The 20,890-nt window shown below is 41.4% G+C and overlaps 1 protein-coding gene across 1 annotated transcript; it reads left to right on the plus strand.

Moving 5' to 3' along the window:
• Window positions 1-4,400: 4,400 nt before the first annotated feature.
• Window positions 4,401-20,746, plus strand: faah2b (fatty acid amide hydrolase 2b). The gene is made up of 11 exons (XM_086279725.1): window positions 4,401-4,680; window positions 8,716-8,798; window positions 9,289-9,425; window positions 9,806-10,015; window positions 10,593-10,712; window positions 11,264-11,399; window positions 15,350-15,467; window positions 15,569-15,688; window positions 18,185-18,296; window positions 18,434-18,622; window positions 19,767-20,746. Exons 1-11 carry the CDS (start codon window positions 4,492-4,494, stop codon window positions 19,940-19,942), a joined length of 1,590 nt encoding a protein of 529 aa, XP_086135851.1. The 5' UTR covers window positions 4,401-4,491; the 3' UTR covers window positions 19,943-20,746.
• Window positions 20,747-20,890: the final 144 nt, after the last annotated feature.

Genomic DNA, 20,890 nt, shown 5'->3' on the forward strand with positions numbered 1-20,890 from the left:
TATACACACTTTAAATGCAGCTATAATTGCTTTGCGGGCCACATTTTTCCTGCAGCTTTACACAGAGACATTAGCGCCGTCAGTTGTGTGTTTCCCCTGGTTTTCCCTTCTTGTCTCTACATGCCCAGCAGTTGTGTCTGGGCCTCAGGTGTCGCCTTACAGGTGATCAGGTTGTCTGTTTTTCTCCACTCGGTTGGTATTGTGATACGTTTATGTTTTGTTTTTTTTTAGACTGGGTGTACCCGTCAAGGAACATTTATGCCTTTATTCTGTGACCGTCACGTCATCCTGCCGAAAGAAAGTGTTGTTTATTCGCTGAAGGCGACACACTGGGTCTCAGCTATAATGTGGGTTAACTGGCTGTAGGTCAAAGTCTGCACGCAAAAAAGCTCCAGAGTTTTAAAGCATGCAAATTAGGCAAACAGAAGTTATAGTGAACTCAACTCCTTACAAATGACCATGGAGGTCTGTCCTGGTGGAAGAGGATCAATAAATAGCTCAGCAGGGTGGTGCACCTATTGTGTGGACATGATTGATTACATGCTCCTTTTATGCACAGGGTCAAACCCTAATATGATGTTTTTCACCGTAATGGTACCTGCACACCTCCTCACACTGCAGATGCACATATCAGGCTTTTAATTCACATAAAAAACACACAAACTAACATAAAGATTTGGTGCTGTTATGGTTTATCTTTAAATAGAAATATGATGTATGTTGCAAAGGTCATCTATTCAGTGCTAGGATCACTGTGAATTAAAATATTTAAAAAATGTAATCATATATGTGCATGTTAATCTGTGAAAGACTGGCAATCTATCCAGGGTGTACCCTGCTTCGCCCTGTGACAGCTGGGACAGACTCCAGCCTCCCACGACCCTAAACGGATAAGCAGATGGATGCATGGCTGTGCATTTAGGGGGGTTTGTTGTTCATTCCACATATGTCATTAATGTCAAATTACAAAAAAATGTAAAAAAAAAAACTTAAATAAAAAGGTTATCAATATGGACGCATCAGTAAAAGTACAAACTGGTTTTTATGCATTAATGTGGCATTTGTGTGCCAAATCACAATGACAGTTGCCTCAAGGAGCTTTATATTGTAAGGTAGGCCCTACAATAATACTGAGAAACCCCCAACAATCAGACAACCCCCTTTGAGGATGCACTTGGCAACAGTGGGAAGGAAAAACTCATTTTTAATAGGAAGAAACCTCCAGCAAAACCAGGCTCAGGAAGAAGATTATATTGCCACTGGTTGGTGGTGAGGGGAGGGAGACAGGACAAAAGAGACAGAGGTGTGTAAAAGTACATAGAGAGTGAGAAAAAGTGAGTGACTAGGAAGTGCATCAGGGAAAGCCTCCACGAGTTACCTGATATAACCCTAACTATATGCTTTATCAAAAACTAAAGTTTTAAGCCTAATTATTCAAGACCTTGTCTGTGAGGAGCAGGATATTAATTTTAATTCTGGATTTAACAGGGAGCCGGTGAAGGGAAGCCAACACAGGAGAAATATGCTCTCTCTTTTTAGTCCCTGTCAGGCGTGGCCCTGTTAAATCTCTAAACATATGAATTTGTTCAATAAATCTACCAGATTTTTAGAAAAAAAATTCAGCCTGCATGTATGAAACATAATCAGAGTGGTTTGTCTGAAGTAATGTAGAAGGAGGCGGTGAAGTCAGATTACAGACATTTGAAATGAAGCATATCATCATTCATTTTATCCTGTATTTTGATTATTTTGAATACAAAACAGGGAAATAAAGCAAAATAAAAGACGTCTGTGTGGAGCTGAATCCAAACAAAGCTTCACACGAGGCTCTTTATCAGTTTCGGTGGTGCAGTGAGACACAAACTCAAACAGACTCTGTGGATTCTCCACTAACCCACTGACCTGCATTGCAGAAGGAATTTTTTTTCTTGCTGGTATGCGCTCTGCATGTTCAATTGCTAAGCCAAGAGGTTTCGTTATGTTTAACAATGCTGCCCTCTGCTGCTGACTGATGGTTGCTTAACTTCATTTTTGTTGTTGTTGTTGTTTCTTGGGTGGTGGGGGAACCTTAAAATTAGTTGTAATGTGGGGAAAAGAATCATAACTCACAATAATTTCCATTGAGAGCTCCAGTAGATGTTCTTAGTGTACAGGCTGTGATCAGCTGACCTGCTGCACTTTGTGGATTTACACAAGTTAATTCAACCAGATGTCAGCAGATGTTTCAGGAGTAGTCCTGGATGATTTCCATCCTCTACACCTCACCCTCCTCTACACTGACGCTGTACGGTTTACGCCTTTTTTTCTAGAAGGTATAAAGTTGATATGAAAGTGGAATTTGGTGAATGAATCTCAGCATAATCGGCTAAAATTCATATGGAGCTCTGCTACACTTGATGTAACCTAACCTAACAGCCACTGTGTACCAGTCACACACTGTTCTTTACTTTAAATCCATCACTGTGCAGCAAACTAACCTGTTTATCCTGCACTAACCTGCAGATGGTTTTCATGCAGCCTTTAAATAACACCTTGGTTTGTTCTGCAGCATTTTTCACAATATGAGAAAACATAATGTCGCCTGAACAGACCCAATATCTGATTTAAAACACGAAGACTTACATGTAAGTTTTAAATGAGCACTCCTTACTTTTAAATCTAACCTCCCGTTGTCCTCTCCTGTCCTGTCCTGTCTTTCTTATCTTTCTCCATCTCCGAGTGAAGTTGGCTCTCTTGCTTTTCTCTCCCTGTTAAATACAGCAACCGGACCTTTAGTTAGCAACACACTGTGAGACAAACTGCACACAAACTGTTTATGTGTTTGCTGAACTGATAGAAACGCTGCATTTGAAATTACCTGCTACTTAAAAACAACGTCACTCCCTTAATGCTGGTTCGGTTTCTAACTAAATGCTGAAATACTGCAAAAAAATATCCCACTGTCTCACTTTTAATCCCTGACTTTGGCACACGTAATATGCACAAATACATGAAATAACATATCATTACATACAAACACACTGTTATCAAAGTTACCCTCAAAAGTAGCTCTTATCGCCAAACATTGTCGTGAGGCAACAAAAACAAAAACTGGATTTCTGAGCATGCAAAATTTAAAATAACTTCATAAACCTGCCTCTACGTCTTTTTACACTCACGTGTGTTTTAGATTTACAGTTTATGTCATTTTAAATATGATTACAAGGACAAACAGAAAAGGATGCCCCACCTTCAAATCATACTGGATACTAACTCAAACATCTTATTGGCCTGAAATTTGATACTTTTCCAGTACTGATACTAAATACTAATGGAGAACAGTTCAAGATGCAGTGTACTTGGTATACTGTATTTTCATCTTGTTAAGTATAGATGTCATACTGTATCTATACTTTATCAGAAACTTTGTTCACAAAATCCAAGTTATTTTCTTATAACTCATATAAACAAGTGATACTGGGCAGCAAACATCAAATAGAAGGCTATCTATGTTTTGCAGGCACTAGTTTAACAGCCACAACCAAGTAATTTACGCAACCACATTTACATTACACTCATAGTTAAACGTTACCTTTAATTACCCTGAATGGTGGCATAGGTCACTGACAGGTAAACCACAATATATTGTTTTATGTTCCGGTAGTAATTTTCAAAATAAAACGTCTCCGCCGCACAACTGCTTCAAAGTACTCTGACCCTATCACACTTCATGCATTTTTTGCATAGTAATGCACTCAGTAAAAATAATGCTGTTTGCTGATGCAGATGATGAGATACAGTTAAAAGCTCCTGGAAAATTTGGTTAACCTAGCTAGTTAATAACGCCATTATGGTTTAACAAAAAAGGTAATTAAAAAAAAATATTAATAGAAGTAAAAACTGATATGCAGACAACTGTCAGTAGTAAAAAGCTATCAGTTAAATAATTACATCACAGTTCTACTGAAATAACAGTGTACAAGTGATGAAAAGTCAATAACAACATGCACTGTGCAGAATTTAAAAAAAATGAAAACACTTGTAATCTTGTTTTATAACAATATATTAAAAATGAATGTTTTGTTTTCAAAAAGTATCACTAAATAAGTGTGAATGACTAATAAAACTCTCCAATGAATAGTCGTACTTGAGGTACATAAACTACTTATTTGATCAAGCAGGAAAGTAACTACTAAGCACTAACTGAAGCAGAAGGAAATATTATGCATTTTTCTCTTTACTGTTTGGAAAGTAGTGGAATATTGTATTAAGCAGCATAAGATGGAAATCTGAGTAAATTCCAAAAACTGACTTTAGTACTGGAGTATTTTGGCCCTTTAAAATGAGGTCATGATTTTGTTTTGAAAGCAACCGCTTCATTTCCGGTGGCGACCTAACTGTCGCTAACTTGTCTCGCGGATGTATATAAAAAGATCGGCTGCTGTAAGCTAGGAAGTGTTCTGACTGCGGTCGACCAGCCGGTGATCTTCCGTCCTCTCACGCGCTTGAAACATGGCTCTGAGCCGGCTGGAAAGAGCTCAGGTATGGCTGTTGAAGGCGGTCACGGAGGTCCTCGTCATCGTTTTTCGCTTCTTCTCCCCTCGGAGACCTGCTCTGTCCGGGAAGAAGCTCCCGCCCGTCAGAAACCCGCTGCTGCTTATGTCGGCGACGCAGCTCGCCAAGAAGATCCGGCGAAAACAGGTGTGTACCCGGTCAGACCTCCCGGTTGGAGGAGGAGAGGGGTGTGTGTTTGTTTAACACTTGCTCCAAGCGAGTAGATTTAACCATCTTCATGTCAGTTTGATTTAGACTCACATAAGCCGGTGTTAAATCTGGAGGTCATGGGTTGTCATGTTTCTTACATCCCCTCTTTAGCTTCTATTTCCATTCTTATTTCTATTTACAATCACTGGAGCTGAAGCACCTTGGTCCGCTCCTCAGGGACGGTTTCCCAACGCTTGCTTTCTGCTCCCAAGTCTCCACGCCCACAGTAAGACAGTAACACCTGTGGAATAACAACACACCTGTGCTGCCTGTACAGCCAGAATGGGAGCAGCCTTTTGTCGGGCTGTGCTTTGCTCCAGACAGATGTGTGGAACTTGGAGGTGAACAAATCGTGTACTTGTTGCTAGGTTTTATTGGAACGCACACATGGCGCATGTGCAGGTGCTGCTTTCATGTGGCGCTGGAGCGGTAAATGCTGATTAATGAGTTACTCACAAATGTTTTAACAGCTTTTGGACAGACATTCCGAGATGGGATGAGATAAAAGAAAGTAACATCTTTAGGAAAGACTGCTCAGTGATAACATTAAAAAAAGAAAAGAAAAGAAAACTACAATAGTGCAGGAAGCAGGGGTTCCCAAAGTGTGGGCGCGGGACACCCATTTGGGCCGTGAAGCTGCTGTGAGCTGCGGGCCCTGAGAGGAGAGAGAGTTTTCAATGATTTATAAAACAAACAAACAAAAAAACCCAAATAAGACTGTTCATTTTTAATTTTAAACTTGTATCCACCTTAGAGCTGGGGTGTCAAACATAAGGATCTGGGGCCAGAATTGGTCAGGCAAAGACTCCAATCTGGCCATGCACTGCATGGCTCTGGAATGGGAGGGGCATGCATTTTGTATTTTTAATAGATAACAGCTTCTGTGACATTATACCAAAGTAATTAAGTAATATAAAACATTTAACAAAAGATGTTTTTTCACATAATTGTTCTGAGTAAATAAAAAAATAAAAAAATCTTCAGTGTTATAATTAAACGATGGTCTGGGCAATGACCTACTAGAACTTTACTAGAAGTAATCTCTTATAATTTGAGCCCAAAGACTGCTTACTACAGCACCATTTCTTTATAATGTAGAAAAACTGAGATGTATGGTTATTTGCACTTTTTTTGTCTTATATTAAGATATCGGGAATTAAACGTGTCTTTAAACCTCTTTACAATGACAGTTTCATTGGTCACACCTTGAGAAACGCGCACCTTTCGCGCACATATATACTTTTAGTATGACTCCAGTGTGGTGTGCAGGGGATGAGAGGCATCATCCACAGTACTAAGTGCTTTCCTCTGTATCCAGGACTGAATCATCATCCCCGATGAGCTCATTGAGTCTATTTGCATCAGCTGCTCCACCGCACAGTAGCATAAAAGCTGACACTGAAATCACCAAGTCTACTGAGGGGTGGGGGAAAAAACAGGCTGTTACTGAATGACCTTTCCTGTACAGGGCCCCTTTGTTTTTAGATTACAGTATTTTATTGTAATCTAATTCACTCTGGATAACTATATCAAACAGAAGGCTTGATGTTTGGTGGTAGGGCCCTGTTTTGGACATAACCTGTATAAAAGATGGATGTAACTTTTGGCCAGGAAAAATGAAGCTAATGCCTTAAACCTGCATTCTTCCTAATGACCAGCAGAGGGCGATTCCACTGATTACAGAAAACTTCTGGCCTGACAACGTTTACAGAGGTCACTTCTGTAAACACCTTATTTCCTGATAATTTCCTTTGGTCTCAGTTACTAGTTTCAGTTAGGGCTGCTCGATTATGGCAAAAATGATAATCACGATTATTTTCACTGAAATTGAGATCTCGATTATTTGACGATATTTATTTAACCCTTTAAGACCTACTATAGAACCAAGTCCGCCAGAGCTTATATTATTTTTTTTTACATGTTGTAGTGCCATTTGTGGGAGCATTTCAAGTTGCTATACAACTGTTATAGCCCATTTTAATAATATGTATGCATTAAGTCCATAGTAACTACATTAATTACAAAAAAGTGCAATAAACTACAAAAAAATTGAAAATCATTTTTGTTTTTTTTTTACATATATTTCTACTTAGAGAAATTTAAGAGGTTTATCCCTCAAAACTTTAAATACAAAAAAAGTTGCAAAAAATAGTTTACAACAACAGGAAATTTATTTTGAGTGTCTTCATAGTTTTATTTTGGAGATACACCAATTTTTATATACTGCAGGAAAAACGAAAAAACAATCCTATGATGCAAATTTGCAAAGAAAACAGCATGTGCATCAAAATAAACGATTTCCAGCAGTGCAATTCGAGTTCTAAGCATCCCAGAAACTATTCAGAAAAGTAAACATGACTTATAAAAACACCAGTATAGGCTTTTAAGGCCTACAAGTAAAAAAACTACATTTTCCGCGAAAATGACGTCACTTCCGGTTTCGGGCAGGAAATGGTGGACATGCGATAGTTCGCGCTGACGTCTGTTTCATTGTGGGAAGTGTTACGAACAGCTGATCAGATCGGCAAAGCGTGTTTCTGGAATATTATGTTTTTGTTGCTGCAAGCGCTTTTTATGCAATTTTTGCAAAGCTATATGTGGAAGGAAACCGTGACCGAGGACAAGCTGATGGCATCAGATGTAAGTACAACTCCTCCGGTTTCATATGCAAAAAAAATTATTGCGCTAGCTTACACGGTTCAGGTTCTACAGGGATTTAAAAATAGTTACGCAAAATGGAGCGTGCTGCTCTGACCGGCTTTAAAGGGTTAACAATGACTTTAAAAAATAATATAAAATAGTGTGCAACACCACTGAAGTTTTTTTTTACCTCTCTTTTCAACCAACAGCAGTCACTCTCCTCTCCAAATAACTTCTGCTTAGCTTTCCGAGCTTCCCTCGGGTCCTCTTAATCAGCGGTCTCCAACCTTTTTTGCGCCACGGACCGGTTTATGCCCGACAATATTTTCACGGACCGGCCTTTAAGGTGTCGCGGATAAATGCAACAAAAAAAAAAAAAACTAGTACCGGTACCGAAAAAAAGAAGATTTATTCATAACACACGTGAAAAGACCCAGGAAAACCGAGTTAACAATCAAAACGATAACAAAATAATGCTGAAAACCAATTAAAAACCCTGAAAACTATACATTTCACACCTGAGCCTCAACTCTCGCGGCCCGGTACCAAACGACTCACGGACCGGTACCGGTCCAAGGCCCAGGGGTTGGGGACCGCTGCTCTTAATTGTTGTGACGCGTGTTCGAATTGCAGAGAGGTGCGCTGGATTTGCCCCATGGAGCAGCGCGAGAGTAAAGCATGAGGGAGGGGCTAATAATCGGCTCAGTCATTTTTAATGATCGTTGAAAGCCCAGATCGTAATCGTGATTAAAATTCGATTATTTGAGCAGCCCTAGTTTCAGTAAAACAAAACATAAAATCCATTTTTTAGTTTATGGTTATTGTAAGAGTAGGAAAGGATTACCCTGGTAATGCTAACAGCTTGTCAATCAAAATTGTTAGCCAATAAGTGTGGAGTGTCACTGGCACATCCACTGCTCACTCATAAAAAACATGTTGATATTAAGTGCTCAGCTACAGACTTCAATGACACATCACTGTAGCTTTCCTCCTCCTTTTTTTTCTTTTTTTTTTTTTTTTTTTTTAAATAGCGTCTGTGATCCTGGGAGAGCAGCAGGCATCAGTGACAGGAGACGTAGCAGAAACAACTTGAAAGGAGGAACTGTGGGTTGCAAAGCGGCTTGCAGCTGTAGAGAAGCTGAAGCAGCTTTTATAATCCACCCTAAAGACACTGAAGTCAAAACCTTATTTCCTTTTTTAATTTTTTTTTTCTTTAGGACAAATCATATTCAAGTTTCACCCTCAGTTTGACTTGTTTTCCTGTTCTGTGACATTCTTTCTGCAATGAACCATAACATGTCCTTACGTGGTCTAAATGTTATGTCCCTGCAGGTGTCCAGCGTAGAGGTGGTGCAGGCTTACATTGACAGGATCCAGGAAGTTAACCCTTTTGTGAATGCTGTTGTGAAAGACAGGCAAGAAACGATCATCTCTATTTCCCTGATGTCTGATGTCTGATAGTGTGCTCTTGAGCTGCAGTTATTGATTATTTTGTTGACAGGAAGACAAACATTTTCCTGGCCCAGCACAGGGTATGATGATGTGAGGCTTTTTTTTTCTTTAACTCAGAAATGAAACTAAAAATGAAGATGTATCAATATATCAGCCTTGAAGAATGACATCAGACTATTGGGATAAAAACATGGTGTTTAACCTTAGCAGTGCCTGATGTGTGTCTGTTCTGTCACATCACGTTTGCTGTGGGTAAATGTGCAAAGGTAGTGTGAGGAAAATATAAAAAAGATTTAAGTGCTGAAGTTTTCTCAGCAAATGAAAACATGTAATTATAGTGACAATACAATGCACAGTTTGCACTGCTGTAATTTGACATTTTACTAGCATCAGGTCAAAATCTTTTCCCTCTAAATTTGTCAGTAAACGTAAACTGCATTTCTGTCTGTCCAGGTTTGCTGCTGCCCTCCAGGAGGCGGCTCAGGTCGATAAGCTGATTGAGGAGGAGACTGGAGGAGAGGAAGTGCTGGAGGACCGGCTGCCTTTATTAGGAGTCCCACTTTCTGTGAAAGAGTCTTATGCCCTCCAGGGTAACTTCCAGAAATTTAATCTCCTGTCAGCTGCGTGAAACTTGACACTTTACTGTGGTTACCTGCATCAGGTGACCTCAGTTTTACTCAGTATTTGATACTGTTAACATGTCTCAGTCCACACATGCACTTTGGACTGTATGTATGCAAGTATGCATTTAAGCGCTGTAAATCCTCTTAGAAGGTTTTACTGTGGTAGTTAGTTTTCAAACTTCAGTTCTGGTTTTTGACTTGCTGTTCACTGAAGGAGAAAACTAGAAGTCAGAAACGTTTTCCGTCAGTTAAAAATGATGCTGAGGGAAAAGCAGAGCTGTTAATCTTTAGTTCTAGTTAGTCACTGCAAATCCACTCTGCACATGTGACACGTCTCCCTTCTGCAGGCATGCCCTTCACTACAGGCCTGGTCTCCAGGCGAGGGATCGTGGCCACAGTCGACGCTCCACCTGTGGCCCTGCTGAAGAGAGCGGGTGCCATCCCGCTGGGTGTCACCAACACAAGCGAGCTCTGCATGTGGTATGAATCGCACAACCACATCTATGGCATCACCAACAACCCGTATGACCTGGAGAGGATACCGGGAGGAAGCTCAGGTTAGCAGCCGGTGTTGAGACAAAGTTGAATTTTTTTTTTTTTTTTTTTTTTGCGTCTGTTTTTGTTGCCAGGAGTCGTCCTGGTTTTAATCATATTACTGAGGCTCTGGCTGTGGTGCTTTTATTTATTTTTACCTTTCCCTGCTTTCAGGTCTGGTTGAATGCTATTTTATGTGGAAAATGTTCAATGATGTCTTGTATGCAGAGCTGTACAAAATCTAAAAACCTTGTGATGTCTCTTTCTGTCTTTGTGTGTGAAGACTACACTAAACCTCTGTGAGCTGCTTTTTTAAATTTTTTTAAGGCAATTTTAAGCGTAAAATCTGCAACCAAACCATCGTTAGTCGAGTTGCTTTATTTTTATAATAGTAACGCTGCTTATTTCATACATTTAATGAACAAATACATTTTATGTTGCCATTTTTTTCCTCAAAAACAAAAATGTTCGTATCTGCAGGTAAACGTACTTTGTTGACTCTGTGAGGACTTTTATTGACAATAATGGTCCAGATAAAGTCCACTTCCACTGACTTATCTCTGCTCTCTCACTGTTTATCGCCTGTTCCTCTGGGCTCAGGGGGAGAGGGCAGCATACTGGGAGCGGCAGGTTCAGTCATCGGTGTGGGCTCAGACATCGGCGGCAGCATTCGTATGCCCTGTTTCTTCAATGGAATATTTGGCCATAAAACTACTCCAGGTAAAAGACACTGGCTGTGAGTCTGATAACCCCACATAAGCTAATGTTGTAGCTCTGTTTTTGTTTTGTTTTTTTTGGGGGGGGGGGGGTTAGTAGCAGTTAATGAGGAAAAACGTGTGACAGGGATCACTCATAGACATGAACCTCCAGAGGATTATCATGTGTGCCTGCAGCTCCCCTCTGCTTCTTTTTCAGCTTTGCCCACAACTTTACAGCTAACTGCTCGCATAGCACAGTGGCAGTTAAAGCCCAGCTGAGGACACAGTGGAGCATTTAGGAGCTAAACAGGCAGGTTTGTCTCAGGAGATTTCTGTTCAGCGCTGTTAAAATGTGCATTAAAGCTTTCTACGCTAGTTGTTATCTGGGCCCTCTTCGCAAACAAGCTGTGACTGAAACAAAGCCTTGGGTTTTACATTCATCAGGTGGACAGAAACTTTGAAGGAGCAGCTGCTACCCACTGCACCAGATTGAAATCTTCATGTATGACAGCGTTTTGCTTACAGATTGTTTGTAAGGCTGACTAATAGAGGAAAAAATACTTTTTCCTTTAGGTGTCGTGTCCTGTGAGAATCAGTACCCTCCTTCCTCTGGCAGGCAGGAGGAGTACCTCAGCTCTGGTCCCATGTGTCGCTACGCTGAAGACCTTCTGCCTATGCTCAAGATCATGGCCGGACCCAGAGTTGACATGTAAGGCCCTGCTGCTGTTGCTTCATCTGAGTGTAATTCGGGGCTAATGTGTTAATTCTTTTATTTATTTGTATTAGTTTATCTACATGTATAAGTGACACAGTGTGCAATCTGTGTTCATGCACAAATACAGTTCTTATGGTGCCAAGGTAAGAACTGGGGCTTACTTAGAAGAGGCTGGAGACCTTCTAAAGCAAAGTGTGTGTGCGTGTGATCAAATTATGGCTAACTGGACACACCCACATTGATAAATTGATAGCAGATGTTTCATATCCCTAATCTGCACAATAAAATGCATCCAGCTATCTCAGTGCTAATTATTTTTTTTTTTTTAGTGCTTCATGGATGTGATAATGATCCACACGCAGTAACATTTTATACTCTCCTAAACTTCTTACATTTTATGTGACTGACGATTGCTCGCACATAAGAGGATTTTGGATGTTGGCTTAAATGTAATATTTTGGCCACGATGATAAACTAACTACATCATGTCTTTTGTCTTCTTCGTCCCCATCACCCCCCAACCATATCTTGTTAAAAGGGAGATTTTCCTTCCCACTGCCTCAAATTGCTTCCTCATATGGGGTTTTGTGATTGTCAGGGTTTCTTTCTAATATATTCAATTCCTTATTCTTGTATCTTTCCAATATTTAAGGCTTAGGGAGTGGCTGCAGCTCAGGAGATGAGGCAGGTCATCCACTAAGTGGAACGGTGGTGGTTTGATCCCTGGCTGTTCTAGTGTGCATGCAAAGTATTCTTGGGCAAGATACTGAACCCCAAGTTGCTCATCGATGCGTCCATTGGAGTGTGAATGTTAGAAATAGACAGCACTTTAAAAAAGTGCTTGTATGATTACGTGTGAATGAGTGAATAATGCATCTTGTATAAAGCGCTTTGAGTGCTCCACTAGAAACCTGCTACATAAGAACCAACCCCTTTACTTTTTACCCTACAATATAAAGCAACTTGATGTCACTGTTATGATTTTTATTATTTTCTTTTCGCTATTAAAAATTCTGAGTTTGGCTCACCTGTTGTGAAAACAACCTAAAATAAAACAACTCAGTAACTATGAATAATTTTGATTTAATTTAAAGAATATTGAGGTTTTCTTTGTTTTTGTGCAGCCAAACGCAGGAGATGCCAGACATAATACAGGTCAAAGGAGCTTGCAAAGAAAAGCGTCTGGACTTCTTTAAGTTGCTTGAAGACGTTTCACCTCTCATCCAAGAAGCTTCTTCAGTTCTAAGGTCAAATGGTGGAGAGTCCCTTCTACGCTCTCCAATCTTAGAGGTTTACAAGTTTGTGGACAAGGCTCAGCGGGCCCAACACTCTAAAGGAAAAGAAAGACAACGCAGGAAATTTCACACCTTGCTTTCTAAAACACTCCTCATTCTGAACCTACACAACTCGGAGAAGAAAACACACCTGAGGACAGTCAGGAGAAATGGGTGAAGAACTTTTCATCTCACTGAACCTGAAAAGAGGGTATTAGCCAAAGGACTCAATTTTGCCATTTCTCCGCAACAGTTGCCCATAGTGGACCTCATCACAGCCACAGAATCTGCCATACGGATTAATAAATTATCACAGACAGAAGCAGAGCAAATCAGGATGAAAGTCTCAGCCACGCTCTCCAGTGCCAAAGTCCCTCCATCCAACCTCACAATACAGGAAAAGAAGGCCGTCGCTTTCCTGAGCAAAGACCACAACATCACTGTTTTACCAGCTGATAAGGGAAGATGCACCGTGGTCCTAAACACTACAGATTACCATACAAAGATCACTACTCTCCTCAGTGACAACAATACCTACGAAGCCTTAAAGCGAGACCCCACAAGCAGCTACAAAAAGAAAGTTATAGCTTGCCTTCAAGAATTTGAAAAGGACAAAATCATTGACCGCCTTTACCCAGGGGATGCCATACCCTGCATTTACGGACTTCCTAAAATCCACAAGGAAGCTGTCCCACTCAGACCCATAGTCAGTAGCATAAACTCAGCCACTTATAACATTGCTAAACACCTTGCTACCATCCTTGCTCCTCTCGTGGGGAACACCCCACACCACATCAAGAACTCCACCGACTTCACCGACAAGGTCCAGAAACTTACCCTGGATCCAGATGAAACCATGGTGTCCTTTGATGTAGTCTCTCTCTTCACTTGCATACCCACCACGGAGGCCGTGGAGACTGTCAGAAAACGACTACAAGAAGACAGCTCCTTGGAGGACAGGACCAACTTCACACCCGATCAGATTTGCACACTGTTAGACCTCTGCCTCACCACTACATATTTCAAATACAACGAAGGCTTTTACAGACAAAAACATGGCTGTGCTATGGGCTCCCCCGTGTCACCTATTGTAGCCAACCTTTACATGGAGGAAGTGGAAAGGAAGGCTCTTGGCTCTTTCAAAGGAAGAGTACCCAGCCACTGGTACAGATATGTGGACGACACCTGGGTCAAAATCAAGACACAAGAAGTGGAATCCTTCACTGCGCACATTAACGCTGTGGATAAAAACATCAAGTTCACCAGGGAAGACACAAAGGACAACTGTTTGCCTTTCCTGGACTGTGCTGTGCACATTGAAGAGAACGGCAAACTCAACATCGAAGTTTACCGGAAGCCCACACACACGGACCAGTACTTCCTCTTTGACTCCCATCACCCTCTGGAACACAAACTTGGAGTAATTAGGACCCTACACCACCGGGCAGAACATGTTCCCTCTAAGCCTGAAGGAAAAAAGAAGGAACACCCACATGTAAAGGAAGCACTCAAAACGTGCGGCTATCCTAAATGGGCGTTCTTAAAGTCAGCAAAGAGGCACAGAAAAGAAGACCACACACCAGCGAGGGAGGATAAGAAAGACAGACGCAACAACATTGTCATCCCCTATGTAGCCGGTGTATCAGGAAAACTCAGGAGAGTTTTCTCCAAGCATGACATCCCGGTGCATTTCAGACCCAGCAACACGCTCAGACAGAAACTGGTTCATCCCAAAGACAAAACTCCAAAACACAAACTTAACAATGTGGTGTATGCTGTACAGTGCAGCGAGGAATGCTCAGACCTCTACATTGGAGAGACCAAACAGCCACTTCACAAGCGCATGGCACAACACAGAAGAGCCACCTCCACAGGACAAGACTCAGCTGTCCATCTGCATCTTAAGGATAAAGGACACTCTTTGGAGGATGCCAATGTTCACATTTTGGACAGAGAGGACAGATGGTTCGAAAGAGGAGTGAAAGAAGCCATCTATGTCCACTGTGAGCGACCATCTTTGAACAGAGGCGGGGTTTACGACACCAACTCTCTGCCATCTATAATCCAGTTTTTGAGATCCCTTCCCAGACGCCTTAACGCCCACTCACATCCTGGGCCACCTGATCTCAGGAACCCAAAACTCTGGCTGATTGGGACCCACACCCGTTTTCACACCTTGGGTCAGGTGATTAGAGGATCATCAGGGGTCCTTTTGTCCCTCTGTGGGGGGTCACTCCCACTAGGTTTATATCTGGGACTCTCCATCATTTGACCTTAGAACTGAAGAAGCTTCTCGGATGAGAGGTGAAACGTCTTCAAGCAACTTAAAGAAGTCCAGACGCTTTTCTTTGCAAGCTCCTTAGACTACGATGACCTGGATGACTGAGAACCTTCACAGAAACATAATACAGGCATTTAACTACAGAGAGGTATTTTGGGTAGCCTGCGAACAGGGTTTTACCAGGGCTGTAATAACGTCAGCACTTGATCTCGAGGTTTCATTTACATCAGCATAATGGACACATTTGTTTATCAAATGGTCCAAAATTACAAGGAATTGTATAGATTTCTGTCACAGAAGATTCTGACTCAACACAACCAAACCCCAACTGTGTTTGTTAGCTACAGTAGTTCAGCAGTGCTGTTGATTGTTTCCACTTGTGCTCACAGGTTGTCCTTAAACACAAAGGTCGACTTAAAGAAGCTGCGGTTCTTCACCATCCCTCATGACGGCGGCTCTCCTCTCATAACCCCCGTCAGCAAAGAGCTCGTAGACATTCAGAGAAAGGTGCGTTGTTTTTTTGGGTTTTTTTCCCTGTCTATTGCAGAACTCCTACACACTTAGGAGGAATTGTTTTACACTTTAAATCCTCGTGTGGTCTTCCACAGGTAGCCGAGCGCCTGGAGGCGGACCTCGGAGTGAAAGTCCAAGAAGTGCATTTCCCTGAGCTCCGCTACAGCTTTCAGATCTGGGACACCTACATGGTCCTTCCTGACAAGGAGGGCAAAGTAGGTCCAGAACATTAACTTTACAGCAGACAAAGAGTCAGCGGGTGAATGATGAAGACAAGGGAGAGAAACAGGCATTGGTTTCTTGTTGTTGCCAGGACTTTCCAGCTAATAAGGCACGTCTCACTAAGAGAGAAAGCAGGCTGAGTCTTAGTCACAGCACCTATTGTAGTCTGCTGCCCAGAAATGGTCGCCTAATCTGTTTAGCTGCCTGTGCACGACACACACACACACACACACACACACACACACACACACACACACACACACACACACACACACACACACACACACACAGTAATGTTTCTGCCACTTCAGAGGACAATACCCGCATCTAGATTTCCTGCAGACGCCTCGCATTAAACCAAGTCTCCTCATTAAAATGTAAAGCTTTACAATGTGATCAGTTTTTGTTTCTAACTCAGAGTTATGTGCTTGGGAAGAGATTTATGTGCCCACATAGTTACATCCACGCAGTTCTCTTCAGCTAATCTGAAACGTTTCTGTTACCAGGCTGTGAGTTAGTCACAGTCAGTTTACTGCTACTTTCTACTTTAATGCAGAACACCAGTTTGATTTAAAGTGAACTTACTATGCTTTTCCTTATTTTATGTCTTATACTGTCACAGTGCTGGATGCTCATACTGAACATGGCCATGGAGTTTATTCTTTTCCTACTATTGGCTCTGTGTGATGTAAGGGGATGTCCTTATGTGGTCTTCTCAGGCACAGTATAAGAGCATTCAGTGATTGATTGCATGTAGTTGCAGCGATCATCTGATCATCCAGAGGTTGAGCCTCGTCTTTAATCCGTCTCTTTGTAATATGAGACTCAACTCAGTTGGTTGTATTCTAGTTTTATTCTTATATAAAAGCAAGGTTGCTGTATTGAAGTTAAATCACCGTCCTGTATCAACTACATCAAATATCAATGGAGGTACTTGTTTGTATTTAGAGAGGAACAGATTTGCAATTCCTTCTGATTTATCAGTTAGTTGACATATTGCTACACAGATTGAATTGAAGACACCAGCTGATGAGTGATCACAAACCCAGTCCCAGTCTTTGAAGCAACACTTTCAAAGGCAACACTGCAACTTCAGTGGACATGGTTGCAGTAATTTTTGTTTTGCTCTGGTCTCCAAGTACTGTAGCATAAAAGGGTTGTGGTAGAGTCCAAGAACAAAAATATGGGTAAACTAGGTATTCTTTAAACCAAATCTATATCATTCAGGCATCTAAATGTACCAAGTTAAAGAGAGCTAAATCAAAATGCCCAGTATAGGAGTTAAGTATTGAAACACTGGTTTCCAGTCTTTGTTGTTTCTGCATATTTCCAAAAATTAAGTTTCTGCACTTTTTCTCAGATCAGATTTGTATCTTGTCTGTATTTTGAATCCCATAAGAACCAGTGAGGTGAACTTCGCAACCAAAACCCAAAATTTATGTGGCTGTACTATTTTTCTTCTTTCCTTGACCCGTGAATCATTTCACACCCACCTGTTGGGTTATACAGTGGTCCCTCGCTATAACACGGTTCACCTTTTGTGGCTTCGCTGTTGTTGTTTGTTTGTTTGTTTGTTTTACTGCGTATTGTTCTGTGTCCTGATTGGCTGTTGACCATTGTCAGTCAATCTCATGTCGTGTCTCCTGTACAGTACAGAATGCGTTCAGCTTGTCAAATTTACATAAATCTTCGATCGCTAGCAGTGTGACTCTGAAGTGCTGCACTGTATGTTTGTAAGTTTTCTCCCCAACAAACACAACACTGGCGACAAAACGTTTTGCACCGTCAAAGGCAACTACAGGTGTGTTTGGTTTCATTCTATAATACTGGACTTATTTTTCTAGAAGGTTTGAACTTAGTGTTTAAACAAGAGAGAAAACTGTGAAAATGTTCGTGCCTGTCTGAGAAAAGTGTATAAAGTGTGTAGTGAGGGGTTTTACAGACTTAAAACATTTATAATAATTGTAAAAAATAAAGTTGGCTACTTCGCAGATTTTACCTATCGGGGGTTATTTTTAGAACGTAACTCCCGCAATAAACGAGGGACCAGTGTACTCGTCTTTACAAAGTGGGCAGTAGAGTGGCATCACTGCAGTGCAGGGATCCCAAAAAGATTTTAGAGCTGTCACTCAAAAAAGATTAGTGACACAGCCACTCTACTCTACTCTCTACCCCTGACATCCATTTTTGTGATATTTGACTGAAGTGGTTTCATGACGGGAACATTTTTGTGGCCTGTGGGCTTCTGCTGTTTTCAGGTGCTCAATGACTAATAAATCATTACTAACTTTAAACCTGAGCCTGGTGTAGTGATGCCACACAGGTGCAGGTTACTGGCACGATAATGATGACAACTTGGACAGTCTGTCAGCAGAAAATAGCAACCATGTTTGAGAGGAAGCAATAAAGAACATGGAGAAGTAATACAGTCTGTGTCCTTTCTATGACCTTTAAAAGAACTGAATTGTTTTTGTTTTGTTTTCTCCCAGCCTCCTCAGACGTTTGCTGAGTTGATGGGAGAACCAGGACGACCAGCTTGGCCTCTGTGGGAGCTGCTGAAGTGGATGATAGGAAGATCAGACCACACCCTCGCTGCTATCGGTAAAGGCTGCAATACAGACTTCCAAAGTGTTCAATAGTAGCTCTCAATTTAAAAACAAAACACTGTTATATATAAAAATGATTAAGCAATAAATGAATAAATAGCATTTAAAGTTTCTGTGAACCGACGTCTTCAGCTGTGGGCCTGATCGAGATGACTCGCATGTCCAAAACACCGTCCTCCATCATCCAGATGAAGGAGAAGCTGCAGAAGGAGGTGGATGAGCTGTTGGGTGCTGACGGTGTTTTCCTTTACCCCTCTCACCCCAAAGTGGCCCCCAAACACCACCACCCGCTCCTAAGACCCTTCGACTTCTCATACACCGGTCAGTGGCGTTCCACTTCTCACCTGATCTTATTTTAACAGCCAACATCTGCACAGCAACATCACGATTAATATCACAGACATTAAAATCCAGAAACCGCTGATCTGCTGGGACTTTCCCACACAATCATTTACAAAGAAAGGTCTGAAAATGGGAGAAAATGTTTCACTCTCAAAGCAGAATGCTGCTTCAAATTGATGGGTTGGCAGTAATTTGAATAACTTTGGGCCCCTCAGTATCAGCTGATTTTAAACCCCACAGCCTGCCTGAGTATTGTTGCTGATCATGTCCCTTTATGACCACAGTGCACCATGTCACAAAGCACAGATCTTCTCAGACTTGTTTTTTGACCGTAACAGTGAGTTCCCTGTACTCACATGGCCTCTACTCACCAGTAGAGCAACTTTGCATTTTTTTGGAACGGGAGACTCGCATCATGGATGTGCAGCAGCTGTGTGATGTTTGTTGAATCTGTGCCATGAAGAATTAAAGCAGGTCTGAAGGCACAAGAGGATCCAAACCAGTACTAGTGAGGAATACACAAAGCTCTTTGGTGGTCAGTTTTGTTTTGTTATTTGCACCTGGACTCTTGCAGTCTGTGTGCAGGTTATCCTTTGTGCTTTTCAGTCACATCACTTTGCAAAATAACCTTTAACCTCCTAGGACCTGGCGTCCACATATGTCGACATCACATTTTGGGTTATTTAGACTAAAATACTCAATTTTGCTCTACATGGGCCTGATATCCACTTACGAGGACATTATACTGCTACTGTTCTATCAAAGTTGTAAACGAATTTCCTCATGTGGCTCTCATTTTTCTTAAAAACAAAACTAAGGTTGAAAAAAAAATCTGGTAATTCTTTGTTTTTACATTCATCGGGCCCCAATATGACCAAATATCAAAGAGAAATTAAAAAAGCATGTCGTGGAAGAGTTCGGGTCTTAGGAGGTTAAAGCTCAGTTGAAAAAAAACTGTGGGAGACTTCAAAACCTTTTTACATCCTGGAAACTGTCTGTGATTTATCTTATGTCTGACAGTCATTTTCGAAGTTGCTATTTCTGGATTATTGCTGTTAAAAAGATTTATTCCACGTATTAAGACATTTTTCTTTTTTTTTTTTTTCCCCCCCTCCATACACAGGTATAATTAACATGCTGGGGTTGCCGGTGACTCAGTGCCCTCTGGGTGTGGGTGAGGAGGGTCTGCCTCTGGGCGTGCAGGTCGTTGCAGGGAAGCTGCAGGACCACCTGACCCTCGCTGTGGCCCTCCACCTGGAGAAGACGTTCGGAGGCTGGAAGGACCCCGGAGCAAACTAAAAGCACACGCTCACACAGTAGCAGTCATCACCAAGCCTGCAGAGCAGGTGTGGTTTGGCTGAGGTAGCGGTACTGCCTGATGTAGTACACAGAGAGAGCTAGAGTCGTTGCTTTGAATGTTTTAGTAGGAAACATTTTGCACTAATAAGAATTCAGTCATGATTTTGTCATCTACTCTTTTCACAGACTGCCATGAACCTGAGCTTTAACAAACTGAAAGGCTATCAGCTCTCTCTGAGCATTCACTGTATGACATAGGACAGGGTGTTTGTGTAGACAAGCCTCGCACTGTTAGACTTCCCTGGTTTTTCCACCTGCTTCACTCATGTACGTGCAGACTCATTGTTACTGTTTTGACTTTCAAAAGGTCATTTTTGATTGTTTATGTTCACACTCGCAGCCACCCAGGTTGTTACTGTCGCTCTAACTGATTGGACCTCTGCAAACACTCAGCGTGAACCTGAGCAGAAGTCTCCTGAATACATTAAATAATGATTTGTGCCGCAACTACAGAGGCAAACGGACAGAGCTGACAATCAGGTATGGGCTAGACATGATCATGCATTAAACACTGGAAATAAAGTGTTAACCAAAGTGCTTCAGAGATGACATTAGATGGTCCAATAACAGAATGGCAGGCACCAGTGGAATAGAGATTATGAAGGAATACTTATCTGACATCGGTAGAGGAAAACGGCCTTAATTTAATGATGACATGAATGTTGCAGATCAGTGCAGTGACTGAGGCGCATGCTTTATGTTGCAACTCATTTTAATTAATAAAAAAAGTATTGTTTCATATTACAGCTGTTTTTCTTTTAAAAACCCTGTTTGACTTATTCCAATGAAGAATTCAAGGTGATTGTTATGCGCAACACAAACCCACTTTTAACATGAATAAACCTGAAGCTGAATCAGGCTCAGGACAGGAATTGGCCTTTTAATACA

Source organism: Aulonocara sp. 'chitande type north' Nkhata Bay, linkage group LG3 (genome assembly GCF_057382095.1).
Source record: "Aulonocara sp. 'chitande type north' Nkhata Bay isolate Kocher_YH1m ecotype deep benthic linkage group LG3, A_spYH_male_GT1.1, whole genome shotgun sequence".
Taxonomy (NCBI): Eukaryota; Metazoa; Chordata; class Actinopteri; order Cichliformes; family Cichlidae; genus Aulonocara; species Aulonocara sp. 'chitande type north' Nkhata Bay.

Coding starts and splice junctions, on each gene's coding strand:
- faah2b (XM_086279725.1), top strand. CDS start 4,492: ATGGCTCTGAGCCGGCTGGAAAGAGCTCAGGTATGGCTGTTGAAGGCG. Junction 11,400..15,349: donor GCCGGACCCAGAGTTGACAT/GTAAGGCCCTGC, acceptor TTGTGCTCACAG/GTTGTCCTTAAACACAAAGG. Junction 15,689..18,184: donor TTCCTGACAAGGAGGGCAAA/GTAGGTCCAGAA, acceptor GTTTTCTCCCAG/CCTCCTCAGACGTTTGCTGA.